We start from the raw sequence: 17,880 nt of genomic DNA on the forward strand, positions 1-17,880 counted from the left end.
ATGGCACGTATATTTAAATGGGTATAAACGGGTTAAACCCCTCAACCCAAATACGACACGATTAACTAAACAGATTAATCGTGTCGACCCGTTTACGATCCGAACCCATTTAAGGTCAACCCAAACCCGTTTAACTCGTGTCGTGTTCAAGTCGTATTGGTGGGTCGTGTCAAACTTTGCCACCCCTAGAACCAAGTGAAGGGCGCCCAACCTATTGCAATTATTTATTTATTTTAAATATATATATATATATATCTAATGAACACTAAGAATTATAGATAATGCCCTCACTGAAATGATGGCTTTTATTTTTTATTTTTCATTCTCGATGGTTATTTTGGTCAATTAATAGGAGGTTATAAAGGTAATTTAATTATTCATATGGGTCAATTCACAAGTCAAAAGGTAAGTACGCACTTTTATCATGGTTTGGAGTGTCTTTATTTAGTTTACCAAACCTGTGGGTGTTATTGTACAAAAAGTCTTTGAGTTGTAGATAGTTGTCTTTAACCCAAACCTAAGAAGTGTTAATGTAATTTACCCTAAATATTTTATACCACCACCAGTTTCTATACTGCTATGGTTTATAGCCTTTTTTACAACTCGCATCAGCAGAACAGTCACCGAAATATTTACCTGTGACATACATTGCAGAAACCCCGTGCTTTTAGTAGGTATGTTTTGTTAAAAATGAATAAATAAACAAAGTATGAAGAACACAAAGGCAATAATATACGTGGTTCAGCCACTATGGCATACATCCATGACACACAAAGTACAAAGAGTCACATCACTTTTATTATATTCTCTTTTCATTCACAATACTATGGTGAAGCCTCATCTATATAGGAGAATAAATTATGAGAATGGAAAGAGTTAAAAAATAGGAAACAACATCAATACTAGAGGATTTTTCTTGACTGATTCTTTTAGTAAATCTTTAATAATAGGAAAGAACATCAATATTTGAGGATTTTTCTCCACTGATTCCTCTAGTAAATCTTTAACATACCCATTATGCTTATGATCCATCTGCAAAACAAAACAACAAAATGAATGAATATGAGAGAAGAGAGAGTATTTGTGGTCGTTGGGTTTACAATTTTTGTGCAGAGAGTAGAGGTGAAAACACGATGATCCAAATCATGAACAAGCAGTATATGCTGATAGAAGAAGATGTGAGATATAAATTTTGTAATTGGCAAATTTTGATGTCAAAACAAGTTCGATCGAATTGTAATTTCATGTTACCATATCAAGATCAAGATCGGTTACGGAATTGGAAGGTTATTTAAAGATGATATACTAAGATCATCGAGCAAGGAAAGAATAACACTTTAGGAAGAGATCTAAGAAGGTTAGGGCACTTGGGGTATTTTCAGAACTTACCAAAATAGTATTTTTTTAAGTTTCAACCCTTTCAAGACTGGTAATCTTGAACCAATTTAAGATCTTTGGAACCAGTTCAAGGCTTTCAAAGCTTGCTTTGAATTTTCACTGCCTTTCTTAAACTGGTTCAAGGTCTTCTAGCAGGTTAAGGAAACTTTGAATCCTAATATGATTTTTCTTCCTAGTTGGTTCAGAATACTACCAAAAGTCCTATGTATGAAAATTACCTTTTCCCTATGCATATCTAGGTCTTTGAATATTCTATATAAACCCTAATATTCATCTAGGTTTGTATGGCTTTTGTATTACAACTTCATACTTTATAAAAACCTTAGAGAGATATTTGTGCAAAAAATCAAAGTTGATTATTCTGTCATTCTTTCTAGAACACACACATAAACACAAGAGTTTAAAGTGTTGTTCAAATCCTGATCATGATCAACGTCTTGCATCTACAACTATCAAAGAAAAATAGATCTACTTCTATATTGAATTCAGATATTGAAGAACAGAAGTGAAGCGATCACAATTTGAAAGGGTCAAAGCATTCGAGAAGTGTTGTTTGATCTACCAACAATCCTTCTACAGAGATTAAGAGTAAGTCTGAAGTCAAGTGTTGTTGGACAGGACGTCCCAAAACCTAAGGATTGTCAACTATTAGTGTTTGGTAGAACGATAGGGTGTGAGCCTGAGTCAAAATCCATTGTACTTTATTTCATACATAGTGGATCGGTTTACTTTGGACTGCACAGTCCACGAGATTTTTCCTCACAAACAGTTGGTCTATTTTACTAATTGGGGTTTTCCCGCTAAAAATCCTGGTGTCATCTCTAACTCTATTACTTGCTTCATTTTTTTTAATGAGATTAATTGATTAATTACTAAAATATGTAAGGTTAGTAAGACACAGATCTATTTCTAAAAATACAAAACTTTCTAAATCTTCCGCTGCGAATACTCACAAATTGGTATCAGAGCCAATCTCTACACATTGAATTGATTTTTGTGGAAATTTTTGATTGATTTCAAAAAAATTGTTTTCATCATGTCTTATGCGTTAAAAGAAGGTGGTTCTAATCAACATGATCTTTTATTTGAAAGAAACAATTATAATTTTTGAAAATCAAAGATAAGAACTTATTTGCAAAATTCAGAAGGTAAAACTTGGGCTATTGTTGAATCTGGTTATACACCACCTGCAGAAGATAAAACTTCAGATGGTAAAAAAATCAAAGTTTTGAAAGATGTCTTTGCTTTTACTGTTGTTGAAACTAAGCGTAATGATGCTAATGGAAAAGCTTTATAAGCAATTATTAATTTTGTTGTTCCATCTGAATATGCTAGAATTTCTGATTGTGAAACTACTAAAGACACTTGGGATATTTTGCAGGTTACTCATGAAGGGACTTCAAAATTAAAGTTGTCCAAAATTCAAATGCTTTCTCATAACTTTGGGAACATTGTGATGAAAGAAGATGAATCATTTTTTGATTTTTATTCTAGTCTTCTTGAAATTATTTCTGAATTGCATCACTTAGGCAAAAGATTAGTGATAAGAAAGTCTGTGAGAAAATCATAAGGTATTTACCTAAAAGATTTCAAATAAGGGTAAAAACTATCACTAAACATTGGGATTTATCTATCTCTAAAGTAGATGAAGTTGTAAGTTCATTGAAAAATTATGAGATGTAGAATTTTGATTTAAATCAAAAGGAGGAGAATCTTGCTTTAAAATCAACACAGATTGAGAATTTTGTCGATGACAATTCTAATGATGATTTTGCTTTTCTGACAAGGCAATTCAATCGGATTTTGCAAAGACAACAGAGGAATGAATGCCAATAGGGCCAATCCTCAAAATTTTGACAAGGGGTCAAAATTAAGATTTAATGAAAAGAAAGCAGAAGAGTCAAAAGAACTGAATTCACTTGCTGGAATTGTGGTGACAAAGGTTAGGCATCCAATATTTATCCTAGTCCTAAGAAAGATCAAAAGGATAAGAATAAAGGAAAAGCAATGAAAGTTTTTATTTCTGGAAATTCTGCTTCTAGTGGTAATGATTTTCCTCATGATGATTGCAATGATTTCTCTTATGTCGCTTTTTCTTAAGAAAGGTCCTCATATTATTACTTTATTTAACTCTGATATTTCAGATAATGAAACAATGAATTTCCCAATGAACAGGTTCAAGAGGATGAAAAGGATGAAGAAAGATTTAAAAAGATGGTCGAATAAACTATTGAAGTCAAATTAACTGTCAATGAGTTAGCAAAGAAACTTATCCAAGCAAAAAAGGTGAATGAAGATTTAAGAAAATAGATTAATAAAGGAAAAAGAAAATCTTTTGAAAGCGATTCAATCATCACTAAACTCAACAGGAAGATCATCATTGTTGAAGATAAGGTAAGTAGTGCTAACTCCTTGAAAGAATATCTTGGACTGAAAATTGATTATCTTGAACTTGAATTGCAAACTACACAAGATAAACTGAAAGGGTTTACTATGGGTCAAGTCAATTTGAATAAGATGATTAACATGGGTAAGAATGTGAATGATAAAACTGGATTAGGTTTTGTTAAAGGTTCATCTAGCAATCAAGGTAAACAGTTTTTGTTAAACCTGCTAATAATTCTATGCCTGAACCAAGTTTGCCTGATGCATTACATTCTGATATGTCATATGTGCCTAAATTGTTGCATTACACTTTTTGTGCTATAAATAGACATAGTCATCATTCACGTTTTCACAGGAAAAAGAAAGAATTTTCTAAAATTCATTCTTATGAGATTCATGCTAAGAAAAAGGTGCGTTCTAGGAAGAAAAAGAATTTTGTGACACCTAAGAATTCTAAAGCTGAAAATTTCCCTAAGAAAAAGGTAAATTATGAAAAAGAATTTCAAGAAGTGAGAGTGAAAATTGTGTGGATCAAAAAGAAAGATTTGATCAATTATGTGCCAGTTAAGTCCGTGGAAGGAACTAATTTCCAAAAGGACTTTTACCTTCAAACTAAGTCATAGGATAATTAGTGGTCATGGTTTGTGCTTAAATAAAATTTTATTGCCATTGGATCACTTGTCAGGGTTTGGTTAAGGTATTAAGTTATTGATCATATTCTTCATGATACATGTGTGAAAATTCTTTCAATGAATTTATGATTTATCTTTGAATGCAAATTATGACACATGATGATTTGATAAAATTAGATTATTGAATTGTAATCTATGCAATGAAAGATGATTTGCATTGATTAGAAGATTTTTAGATTTGAATCTCCTCCTGAGTTCATAGTTTTTGTACACTAGTCCATCTCTAAGAAAATTGATTGAAAATTATTGAAATTGTTGAGTATGGTATATTGATCACAAAAGTTATAAAGGTTATTGTCTAAAAATAAATAAATAAAAAATAGGAGCATGAAAAAAAAAAAATTTGCAACGTCGGTTTCATTTTAAAAATTAATGGATGTGAATGTTATATTATATATAATTATTTAATTATATATATGTGTATCATCTTAAAACTTTAATTAGGATGATTTTGGTTAGAGATGCTTTCTTTATCGGTTTTCAGAGGCTTAGTAGAGGGAACTTGCTCGTGTGTCTAACCCACGATTTATTTTTTTCAGGTTATTAGAAGTTTCTAGTTTCGAGGTTGAGAATCCGCAGCTAAAAGACTGTCATTCATCTACTCATCTTGTTTACTTTTAAGTAGTATTGTTATTTATTATTAGATGTTATGTACAAACTAGAGGATTAATAGTTTATGGTTTAGGGGTCCTTGACTTATAGGATTCCCGAGTTGTATTTTAGAATTTTAAATTATTTTTGTAAAGGATGTTTTATTTTAATAATATAATTTCGTTCAGCGATTTATTCATTCTTTTTATTCTTCATATATTCTGCGTTCGTTTAAATACTAAATTGTTTTGATATCCCTGGGTTTTCGGGTGTGGGTCTGGCCAACATACACGTGAAAATTCAAGGGCATCACACAAGATTTTAATCTTTTCCTTAAAAGCTCAAACTTTCCCCATATATCTAAACTCACAAAATTTGTTACTAAATTTAGCATCAGTTGAAAGCAATTCTAGAGTGGTCAAAAGCTTATAGAGCGGTCTAAAGAAGCTAGAGATGATGCTAATAAATTAGAAGAATATTGGATAGAGGTTCGGCCACTTAAAAATGCTCTTGAGTAAAATATCTTAGTATTGGAGTGGTGCTAAATCTTAGAGCGGTCAATTTTCAGTGGCCGATTTAGAACGGTCGATTCTTAGTGGCCGATTTAAATTATATGCGATTGATCAGTTTTAGCTTTTTAAAAATTCGATTTGCTCTCATTTTTAAAGAGCCGGGGGGCATTGTTTGCACCATAAAAATAAATTTTATTATTCGGCCACATGTCATTAGCAGAGTGACTTATTTTGTTATAGTATTATTATTATTATTATTATTATTATTATTATTATTATTCAAGATTTGATGACAAGCCTTATAACTATGTGTAGTAGTTGTTGCATGAATTATTTGGTAATTATCCATGTGGTTTCCAGAAGAAGAGATAAGGATGGAAGGAGTTCCTTTAGAATTAAATTCAAATAGTGGAGTTTTGAATTTAAACTAAGTGGAGGGTTTAACTACTGATTAACTACCTTCAACTGCTCTAGGGCATGTATAAAAGATGCAGAAGAAGATGTTGCAAAAAGTCCCCGACCAACACAACGAATTTTCTAGGATGTAATTTTTTACTTTCATTTAACTTGTACTTTACTGATTTCCATACAAGTAGTTTAGTGTTAGATTTAGATTAAAATTGTTTGTCCTCTCCATCTTTTGTTTTCTAAGTTATTTTTGTGAAATTGATGAATGCTTGTGCAGTTCTCTTTACTCCCTTCATCCACTCTCCATTGTTAAAATTCCTCTTAAGGATTCCACCAATGAAATGGTCATTCTTGCTTTCCAACAATCTCCGGATTCAACTTAAAGACCGATTCTTTTATCTGGTCATCAAGGATAATTTGACTATCCAAAATCCTCAAAAGACTCTTGCACACCCCTACCAAAAAAATTAACAGCCAAACAATATGTAAGTGGGAGATCACTTAGCAATAAAGAAATACCATAAAGCAGTCAAAAAGATCCCCGTGCCCCAAGTTTTTTCTTGTTTTTTTTGAAAGGTCCGACCATAACCAGGACTGACCAATGCAAATTTAGCAATAAAGAAATACCATAAAGCAGTCAAAAAGATCCCCGTGCCCCAAGTTTTTTCTTTTTTTTAAAAGGTCCCCCCGAGCCCCAAGTTCGCACGCACGCCTTTCTAATTGCCTTTAGCAAAACCCTGAGTTCACACTAATGTTTTTTTATTTTTATTTAAAAAAAAAAAAAGAAGAGAGCCGTGAGTTCATCAATTTGCAATATTTTATACCACAGAAAAACTGCCTTGATGTTTCATAAATTTGCTTTGAAATTTCTGTCCATTTATTTTCCTTTTCCTTCAACTGCCTTCCATGGTGAGTGTGCATCATTGATGTAAACAATCAAATCCAAAGCTATTAGATGTGTATTCATCCAACCAATTTTTTGGTGCTTTCCTGTATCCAAACTTACAAAGGTGTGATTCCCACATCAACATGCAATCTGAGCCCTGTGACTCAGAATGGAGTTAATGGGTTTCACCTTCACCAATCATGCTCAAGTTGCCAAATGTATTATTTGGGACATGCTTGTGCAAGGTATGCATTAGAAGAAGCTTTAAAGCTGGCTCGTCAACTTTGTCCATTAGTAATTGGAGATCATCCTCTTGTTCTCCAAACTCACGCTAATCATTAGCAGGAGTAATGGTGACTGATGTAATTTTATCTTGTGTGCTTATAAATCACTGGACTGATCGCAAGTCACTTCCCACATCCATCACGTTTATTCCCACTCATATGCAACCTTCAACAAATAGTGGCCCAGCCATATTAACATCACTCACCACTTGCTTTACATAAATGACTTCTTCATTCTTTGCAACTACAAGAAGCGAAAAAACATATTTTTTCTTCGGATCAATCTCTCAAAGAATTACCGTTTGCTTTAACATAATTATTGTTTCCGGAAGCCCATGTGAAGGACCCAAGGTACGTACAGGAATGTTAATTATATTTGGTTGTTCGCGAGGAACGTCGTCCACGCGAACTCAAAACTGTCAATAATCCCAAGTTAAATGAACTTTTGTCAGATTTGCATTCTTCTACGCTCCGTCCGATCCAACTGTTATTCTTGAGTGGGGCGGAGCTAGAGGGGGCCAGCAGGGCCATGGCCCCCCAAAATTTTTGGAAATTTTTTTTATTATTTTTTTCAGAAATTTATTAAAATTTAATTTCCCCCCAAATATTTTTAACAGATATATTGATCAGCCAAAATTTTTGAAAATTGTATTAATAGTCCCTGAATATTAATTAATTTGTAAATTTTGTTCCTAAAATTAATTAAAAATATCAATTGGCCCCCCAATTTTTTTCAAAACAGATATATTGACCCAAAATAAGAAGTTTAAAAATAAATTTAATTTGCGTCTCCTTGAAATTTAAATATTTTTCAACCTACACTCTTTTAACTATACTTTTAAAAACTCAAATATTAAGAAACAAAAATTTAAGCTCGTTATTATTATAGTTATTTTTTTTGGGTAAATAATTATTATAGCTATTATCTCAACATATTGTTATTTTATTTATAGACACACGGGAGGAATAAAATAATTAATGTTCCCTCATGGTAAAAATACATGAAACATTTTTTGTAAAATGGTATTTACAAGAAAAATATCTAAAATTATATAACAATCTTTATTGACAAGTCCTATAAATATTTGGAAAGAAGATAAACTAAGTATTGTGAGACTCTCAATAACAATAATAATATCATCTATATACTTTTAGTTATTACTTTCTAAATAACAAATTTATAACTATTTGTATCTTGTTTAATAACTCAATAATAATCTTGTTGAATTTTTTTTTTTTTGTTAAAAAATTGAGTTAATTCATTATGTTGTTGAATTGTGGAATCTACTTAATTTTCTTCTTCCAAAAACTAGATTTTAAAAAAATTAAAACAATGGATAAAGAAAATTTGATTTTCTAACAATTCTTATTTCTTTAAATTTATTCTCCATAATTTTCTTCTAACATGAATTTTTTTTTTTTTGGTCCAAATTGTATTTTTTTCATTTTTGAATTTTCTCAACATACATATACTATAATCAATATTTAAAAATAAATTATATTACAATTGATTTATAAGTTTTTTTAAAAAAAAAAATTATATAGTTCAAATTCGGCCCTCCAACCTTAAATTCTGGCTCCGCGCAGCCTATTGAGTCTTGATGGCTACCCAAAGGGCTTGTACTCCCTGTCCACCATCGCGAGAACGGTTGCTGCTGAAACGGATCACCCACTATCAGAACAAGGTAGGGCAACTAACGTAAGTGAAAGGGTAGGACAACTAACGTAAGCGAAAGCGATTAAACTTTCACAAGAATGAGGGTTACCTTGAATCCATAAGGAAAATGAAAATTCCCAGAGTAATCTGATATTTTATTGATAAAATGATTGAATTGAATTGTTTTTCTGCTTTCGCGATACAAGTTTTTATAATAAATAAATAACTTGATTACCAAGAAACCTAAAAACTTTAGAAAACTAAAAACACAAGGAAATTAACCTAATATAATAAGGAAACTAAAAATATAAGAAAAAAAATACTTAAAATTAAAATCCCTAAAAAAAATTATAAAAAAAAAAAAATAATGTAAAACTGTCTTACATCATATTTTCTAGCCCTGTCTTTCTAATCTTATATATAAACTCTTATTCCAAATAATTCCTTAGGAATTTTTCATTGAAGATTTCAAAAAGCATAGACAGCCATTTGTGTGAGTTTGCAGAGCTTTCTATTTTTTCGTGTTTTGAGAGAGCACACACCTATACATTTGAGTGATTTAGTTTGTTTAACATTTGATTCGTGCTTGAATGATTGAAGATCTTATTGTTACCAGTCATCAAAAGCAATTCATCTATCTACTTCAGAAATTCTATTCCGAAGAAAAGGAGGAGAAGATCAAATTTTGAAGGGATCAAGACATTCATGTTGGTTGATGTACCAAGGATCCTTCTACAGAGATCAATAGTAAGTCTGAAATGAAGTGTTGTTGAACAGAAGAGTTATAAAGCCGAAGATAGTTAGTGATAGATTTTTGATAGAATGAAAGAGGTGTAATTCTAAATCGAAGTTCATTGTATTTTGTTTCATCTATAGTGGATCTTTTCACTTTAGACTGTGTGACAATTTTCAAAGTTTTTCCAATATTTGGATGAGTCCACTTTGTACAACTCAAAATAACATTTTGCAAAAATTCACAACTACGTAGTAGTAATCTATATATATATATATATATATATCCTCTTTCAAACGATGGGGGGGACTCATTCTCATCTCTTTGCTTCCAAGGGCGGGGAAATAGTTGACCTTTGGTTTCAGTTATTCCCATCGACATTGGAATCGTTATTCACTCTACAATCCAAGTTGGCTATATCATTTTATGAGAACCATTGATGCCAAATATGCAAGCCAAATTTGGGTGCAAACACTAAATTAAGAAGAAAAAATGAGAGTTAATCCGACCAGATGCCATTTTAATTATGTAGCTACAAATAGCTATATCATCACCAATGGGATGGTATAGCCCCTTTAGAGAGTTGACTTTTCCCGCCCTGGTGGGGGACAAAGATACATGTGGGTTTGCTTTAACTTTTGAAATAATAATAATAAATATCTAAACAATCAGATGAACACGAAAAAGTAGAAGAGTTTGAAACGGCTTATATCACCCCCTTATCACAAAATAACCCTTGAAAATATTCAATGTGAAAAAATTGTTACTTTCCAAAATTAGTGTTGGAACTTATAATGTAAATATTTATACTCTGGGGATAAGATATTGAAATTCAAAAAGAGATATGAATTATAATTCCCTTTTCCCTCCTTCAAAAATTAGAATCTGAAAAAGAAATAAAAAAATTAATTTGGGACAGATGAAGCAACACATAAGGAGTAACTTTTTATTAGGATGTAAAATATTACAAAGAATCACTAATATATATATATATATATATATATATATATATATATATATATATATCTCAACCACATATATTTGAACCAGTTGCTTTGCTTGTTTCACTTTCCCCTGCACTTTTCAAACGGCGGACAGCTTCTAACGACGTTTCCTCTTGGTAGGCAAGGCCCATATCTACCTCGACCACAGGACATTGCCCCCACGCGGTTGGGGCCGGTAACAGTAGTACCAGTACCTTTTGTAGGTGCTTTTGGTCCCGATGGTATAGCAGATCCGGCATGGTAATGCTTGTTGCGGCCTGCTTCCATATGACTATCTCCATCTGCAAAACTCATACAATGAACAAAATGAATGAATATGAATGTGTTGGGTTTGCTCAAAATTGTGTCCAGAAATTAATTTCTTTTTTCGTCTTGGAATGCTGAAATTTGTGAAGGAAATTGTATTCCGTTACATTTTTATTTTAGAGTTGAAATTGATATGGTATCTCCTTCTGTGTCAGTCTGGGAATACTTGTCCAACAAAAAATTGAGTTTTGAAAACTCTATAAATAAATATACGTGTGAGGGGTTGAGAGAGGAAAAGATGTAAAAAGGTTTAAGGGTGAGTATTGTAAGGAGAGAAGTGAGTATATGTAATTTCTGAGTATATACATGAAACCTCATAAGAGATGATGAGTGAGTGAATAGGGTTTTGACATGTGGTTGTATATTTTCTTTCTTGATTCATAATAGTGAAATCTCTCTCTTCCATAAACATAACCTTAGAGTTTGATGAACCGTGTAAAATATTGTGTTGTATGTAAATGTATGTGATTGCCATCTCCATATATGGTTGTATTAATATGATGCTGTGTGTGATGAATGAGGACCCTCGACAACAATGGACCGAGTTGAAGAAAATTAATTATTCCAATAGAATGTGTGTGAGAGAGAGAGCACGAGAGAAGAGAGAGTACTTACAGCCGCTGGGAGTGGTGGATAATTTCCGCACAGAGAGTACAGGTGAAACCATGATGAGCCAAATCATGAATAAACATATGGTGAGACAAGAATAGGTAGAAGATGTTTTGCTTCTCATTCTATATATATATATATATATATATTGTGTTGTATGTAAATGTATGTGATTGCCATCTCCATATATGGTTGTATTAATATGATGCTGTGTGTGATGAATGAGGACTCTCGACAACAATGGACCGAGTTGAAGAAAATTAATTATTCCAATAGAATGTGTGTGAGAGAGAGAGCACGAGAGAAGAGAGAGTACTTACAGCCGCTGGGAGTGGTGGATAATTTCCGCACAGAGAGTACAGGTGAAACCATGATGAGCCAAATCATGAATAAACATATGGTGAGACAAGAATAGGTAGAAGATGTTTTGCTTCTCATTCTATATATATATATATATATATATATTGTGTTGTATGTAAATGTATGTGATTGCCATCTCCATATATGGTTGTATTAATATGATGCTGTGTGTGATGAATGAGGACTCTCGACAACAATGGACCGAGTTGAAGAAAATTAATTATTCCAATAGAATGTGTGTGAGAGAGAGAGCACGAGAGAAGAGAGAGTACTTACAGCCGCTGGGAGTGGTGGATAATTTCCGCACAGAGAGTACAGGTGAAACCATGATGAGCCAAATCATGAATAAACATATGGTGAGACAAGAATAGGTAGAAGATGTTTTGCTTCTCATTCTATATATATATATATATATATATATATATATATATATATATATATATATATATTTTCTTGGTGTGTGTATGACTGAACAAAGAAAGTTATAGTAGTGTGCTACAAGATGATACATATATATATATATAACCAATGTATGACTTCTATATATGCAAGGAGGCGATCACTTAGAAAGACTTTGGCGTAGAAACTAGAAAGTGACCATCACACCAATGCAAATTTAGCAATAAAGAAAGACCAAAAATAAGTCAAAAAGATCCCCGAATTTTGAAAGGCCTACGAGCCCCAAGTTCACACACCTTTCTAATTGCCTGAGTTCACACCAACTTTCAGGGGACAAAAAAAAATAAAATAAAATAAAATACCCGAGTTCACACTCAAAAACACGTGTACATGGGCGTTAAAATAACAAATTAGAAAAAAGATAAATTATGTTTGGCATGCGTGAAATTGCAGTTTTAGAATTGAAATTTATAGAATTTAATAAATAAATAAATAAAGAGAAAAAATTGAATTTTTTTCTAATTCCACCAATTCAATTTCAACACTCCAAAGCCAAACACAGTCTTACCATTCTTGAGATTTCGATTTATACGTGAATAATAACAAATACTTTCTCTTTGTTAACGGTCAACGAAAAAAAGTGCCGATGACACCAATTTTGTAACTTTTAAATTTTAATTTTATCCTTCAAAAACATATTTATTTGTAATAAAATATAATATAGTATAATACAATATATAAGAACAGAAACATGATTACACAATAATTGTTAATGTCATTCCCCGATAACTCTGACAAAAAAATCAATATAATTTAACTAATAACGATAGATATCAGTATATATTAAAAACAGAGTGTTTTCTTCAGAGTAAACTTGGGGTTTTGCTGAAGGCAATTAGAAAGTTGTGTGAACTTGGGTCTCCGGTCTAAAACACTATGACGTGTAGATAGTGGCATTGAACTAGGTCAGCCTAGATGATGCTATGAACCCCACAATATTTCACCCTTTTCTATACTTGTCATTTGTTTCTTCCCTCCTTCGTTTTTTTCTTTTCTATTTTTTTTTAATTTTTTAATTTTCTTTTAACCATTCAGCTTTTGAAGTTTTCATAGTATGGTTAGTGATGTGTGATTAGACGTCCCATACTTATATATTTTGGCTATAAATACCTAACATTGACTTGAAGTCAACTTGGTGGTCCATTATAATTCGGGAGTGAAAAACGAGTCTAGAGATGCCCAGGACTTGGTCTTCGTCCCTTTTAGAGTAAGTGGTCTTCGTCTCTTCCTTCTTGCTTTAAGACCAAAAAAAAACAATGCAAGTTGAATAAATTTAGTGGGTTATGGCATTAAAACTTGTTATATGGTGGAATATGGTGGGGTTCATAGCATCATCAAGACTGACCAAGTTCAATGCCCCTATCTACACGCCATTGTGTTTTAGACCGGAGACCCAAGTTCACACAACTTTCTAATTGCCTTCAGCAAAACCCTAATTTTACTCTGAAGAAAACAATGCTGCTTTTGTAAAGTTAGTTTCATCATATAGCATCAAATCAAAGCCCAATGCTGTGGCTTTAATTAGATTAATTGTAAGGCAAGAAGGAAGAAAAAAAGACCATTAACATTTTAATACATTTTAATGGTATTGTAGTAAATATAGCCAACATAATATGGGACCTGTAGAATGAAACGTATATAAATAAGAGCTTTAAACCAGCATTGCTACACATCCAACATAAACCATGGGGTCTTCAACATTAGAGAAGATCCTTTCTTTTGTTTCCTTGGTCATGTTTGTTATGTTGTTATCTTCACCCAATTCAGCTTCTGCTTTTGTTCAAGAAGCTAAAGCTCTCCTCAAATGGAAAGCCAGCTTACAACACCAAAACAATTCTGTGCTAAATTCATGGATTTTTCCATCTAATTATAATGCCACAGTTTCTTCAAGCCATCCAAAAACAAGTGTCATCCCATGCACTTGGTCTGGAGTTTCTTGCAGTATTCATGGAAGTGTCAGGAGACTAAACCTCACAAATTCAAGTGTTGAAGGTACGCTCTATGATTTTCCATTTTCGTCTCTCCCTCATCTTGCATATATTGATCTCAGCATGAATGTTCTTTCTGGTACCATCCCACCTCAAGTTGGTAAACTCTCAAAACTCGTCTATTTTGATTTGGCCATCAATCATTTTTCCGGAATAATCCCACCACAAATCAGAAATCTGACAAATCTTCAGGTCCTCCACCTGTTCCAGAATCAGTTAAATGGCTCAATTCCTAAAGAAATAGGCAATCTAAAGTCCCTTTATGAGCTTGCTTTGTACACAAACAATCTTGAGGGTCCCATTCCCACTTCTTTGGGCAGTTTGAGCAACTTGGCTAATTTGTATCTCTATGAAAACAAACTCTCTGGTTCTATTCCTTCAGAAATGGGAAATCTCTTCAATCTAGTCGAGCTTGACATAGATACCAACCTTCTCACAGGTCCCATTCCTTCCACTTTCGAGAACTTGAATAAGCTAACTTCGTTGTACCTATTCGAAAATCAGCTCACTCATCCCATTCCCCCAGAAATAGGAAACCTGAAATCGCTTGAGAGTCTGATCCTTTACGGAAACAATCTTTCCGGCTCAGTCCCACCATCCTTAGGTGATTTAAGCTCCCTGACTGAACTGCTTCTCTTCGAAAATCAACTCTCCGGTCCCATTCCTAAAGAATTGGGTAAGTTAAAGTCTCTCCAAGATCTAGAGCTGAGTGTGAATCGATTCAATGGTTCAATTCCTGCTTCATTTGGAAATTTGAGCAACTTGGAGTTCTTGTTCCTCCGTGACAACCAACTCTCCGGTCCCATTCCACAAGAAATTGGGAATCTAGAAAAGTTGGTCGTACTGGAAATGGATGAGAATCACTTTTCTGGCTATTTGCCTGAAAATATTTGCCAAAGCAGAAAACTGGAAAATTTCACGGTAAACAATAACCAGCTTACCGGTCCAATCCCCAAAAGCTTGAGAAACTGTTCCAGCTTATTCAGAATGCGCCTTGATGGAAATCAGCTCACTGGAGATGTGTCAAAAGTTTTTGGTGTCTATCCAAATCTTCATTTCCTAGATTTTAGTAACAACAGTTTTTTTGGTGAAATCTCTTTTAGTTGGGGTCAGTACCCACAATTAACTTACCTAAGGATGGCAAGGAACAATATCACTGGACGAATACCACCAGAGTTGGGAAATTTATCTCAACTTCATCTAATTGATCTTTCTTCGAATCAATTAGTTGGGGATATTCCAAATGAACTAGGGAAGTTGGATTTAATAATCCTTGATTTGAAAGATAATCAACTTTCTGGTGGTATACCTAGAGAACTGGGATCACTAGCTCACCTGTCGTATCTTGACCTGTCCATAAATAGATTGAGTGGGTCAATACCAGGAAGTCTAGGAAAATGCTTGCAGTTGCATTACTTGAACTTGAGCTACAACCGTTTTAGCCAAAAAATTCCACCTGAGATGTATAAGTTAGCTCATCTGTCCACACTAGATTTGAGTCAGAATTTGCTCATGGGAGAAATATCATCGCAAATTGAAAATTTGCGGAGTTTGGAGGTGCTAAATCTCTCCCACAATAACCTCTCTGGTTTCCTGCCAGAGGCTTTTGAAGAAATGCATGGGTTGATGTATGTTGACATATCCTACAATGGGTTTCGAGGTCCCATTCCCAGCAACAATGCCTTTAGAAATGCTACCATAGAGGCATTACAAGGGAACAACGGTTTGTGTGGCAATGTTACAGGATTGAACCCTTGCAAAAATGGCCAACACATTGTGAAGGAAAGCCACAAATTCATTCGAGTTCTTATAATTGTATTACCTTTTGTGGGAGCACTTATACTTCTAAGTGCATTCATTGGACTCCTAATCCTGTTTGAAAGAAGAAAAAGAAAAGCACCAATCGAACAAGGCGACTTGCAGGATGAAAACAATCTGTTTTTAATTTCCAATTTTGATGGTCGAGCAATGTATGATGAAATCTTAAAAGCCACCAACGATTTTGATGCCTCGTATTGCATTGGAAAGGGAGGATGTGGAACTGTCTACAAAGCAAAATTACGACCAGACAATATAGTGGCTGTGAAGAAACTTCACCCATTATCTGAGACAGCAGATCATAAAGGGTTTTTGAACGAGGTGAGGGCATTAACAGAAGTACGACATAGGAACATTGTGAAGCTTTATGGTTTCTGTTCACATGCTCAACACTCATTTTTGGTTTATGAGTACTTTGAAAAGGGTAGCTTGGCCTCAATATTGAATAGAGATGCAGAGGCTGAAAAATTGGATTGGCCCAAAAGGGTGAATATCATTAAGGGGGTGGCTCATGCTGTGTCTTACATGCACCATGATTGCTCACCACCAATTGTTCATAGGGACCTATCAAGCAACAATATTTTGTTGGACATCGAGTATGAGGCACATGTTTCAGATTTTGGCACTGCTAAGCTTTTGAAGCTAGACTCCTCAAATTGGAGCACACTTGCAGGCACTTATGGATATGTTGCACCAGGTAAATGTAGCTTTGTGTGTTCTAACTAATTTGGTATATATAGTAATGTAGGTCAATTATACAAGGTCATATTTTACTTTTTCTTTGCAGAGCTTGCTCTCACAATGAAGGTAACTGAAAAGTGCGATGTGTATAGCTTTGGGGTATTGACACTTGAAGTGATCAAAGGAAAGCATCCAGGAAATTTCATCACCTCGCTATCGTCTTCATCTATTGATCAGAACATAATGCTGAAAGATGTGTTGGACCAACGCCTCTCAGCTCCCTCAACCGAAGGTGAAGAGGTGTTAATATCAATTATAAAGCTAGCCATTGCATGTTTAAATGCCAATCCACAATCTAGGCCGACCATGCACAATGTCTCCCAGCTGTTGTCAACCCTAACAACAGCTTCCTAGAATCATCCAGCCCCAGTTACACGGTGTGGAAGGATAGTTACTTAGTAGTATATTTTCTTTCTTCTCCTCTACCAATCTTGAAACTTTGTCCTAGGACTTAGGGTTAAGATCCAAAGCCACTAGGACAAAGGTAGACTAGTTAGTTAGAGTACTATCAATATACTACTAAATAAAATAAAATGTTTGCTCAACATATTTTGTTTCTTTTGTACCTTTTAGTGTGTTTTCTTTTTCCTACTCAGTATCCATATGCACTTTGTATCAATATATTGTCAGCATGTTTATTCAACATTGTCCTCAATGTGCATACATAAGAGTTTGGACATTGGTACTCAGTGGTTAACTATTGTTTTGACCCAAGATTAAATGTTACAATAGTGGTACAAGCATCTTACATTTCAAATCCTATTTTATCATTACAAAAAAGCCAAATGGTTGTCCCTAAAGAGCTATTGTAAATTTAACAATTGATTAGACTAACCTAGCTATTTCTGTAAGTCCAGAAGTAGAAATTTTCAAAAAGCAAAGCCATGAAAAGTAATCTAAAAGGACCAAAAATTGTAATCTAGTGGTACTTTTTCACCTTATTGACGACTCAAGTCCCTATAGCGGATGTGTGAGTTTCTTTCCACAGTCCAAAAGACATGAAGTAAAGTCAAGATTAATACCCCTAAAAAATGTAGTCTAGTGGTACT

General features: G+C 33.6%; 1 protein-coding gene across 1 annotated transcript; it reads left to right on the plus strand.

Annotated features, from left to right (window-relative positions):
* Positions 1-13,965: 13,965 nt before the first annotated feature.
* On the plus strand, positions 13,966-17,560 carry LOC132294776 (MDIS1-interacting receptor like kinase 2-like). Its single transcript, XM_059792758.1, has 2 exons — positions 13,966-16,787; positions 16,878-17,560. Exons 1-2 carry the CDS (start codon positions 13,970-13,972, stop codon positions 17,183-17,185), a joined length of 3,126 nt encoding a protein of 1,041 aa, XP_059648741.1. The 5' UTR covers positions 13,966-13,969; the 3' UTR covers positions 17,186-17,560.
* Positions 17,561-17,880: the final 320 nt, after the last annotated feature.

Source organism: Cornus florida, unplaced genomic scaffold (assembly GCF_030987335.1).
Source record: "Cornus florida cultivar Cherokee Brave unplaced genomic scaffold, ASM3098733v1 CherokeeBrave_3.0.0_Hap2_Chr02, whole genome shotgun sequence".
NCBI lineage: Eukaryota > Viridiplantae > Streptophyta > Magnoliopsida > Cornales > Cornaceae > Cornus > Cornus florida.

What these genes read in the sequence shown, in the direction of transcription:
- LOC132294776 (XM_059792758.1), top strand. Translation starts at nt 13,970, where the DNA reads ATGGGGTCTTCAACATTAGAGAAGATCCTTTCTTTTGTTTCCTTGGTC. An exon ending in TTATGGATATGTTGCACCAG is followed by an intron (nt 16,788 to 16,877) that starts GTAAATGTAGCT and finishes TTTTCTTTGCAG; the next exon opens with AGCTTGCTCTCACAATGAAG.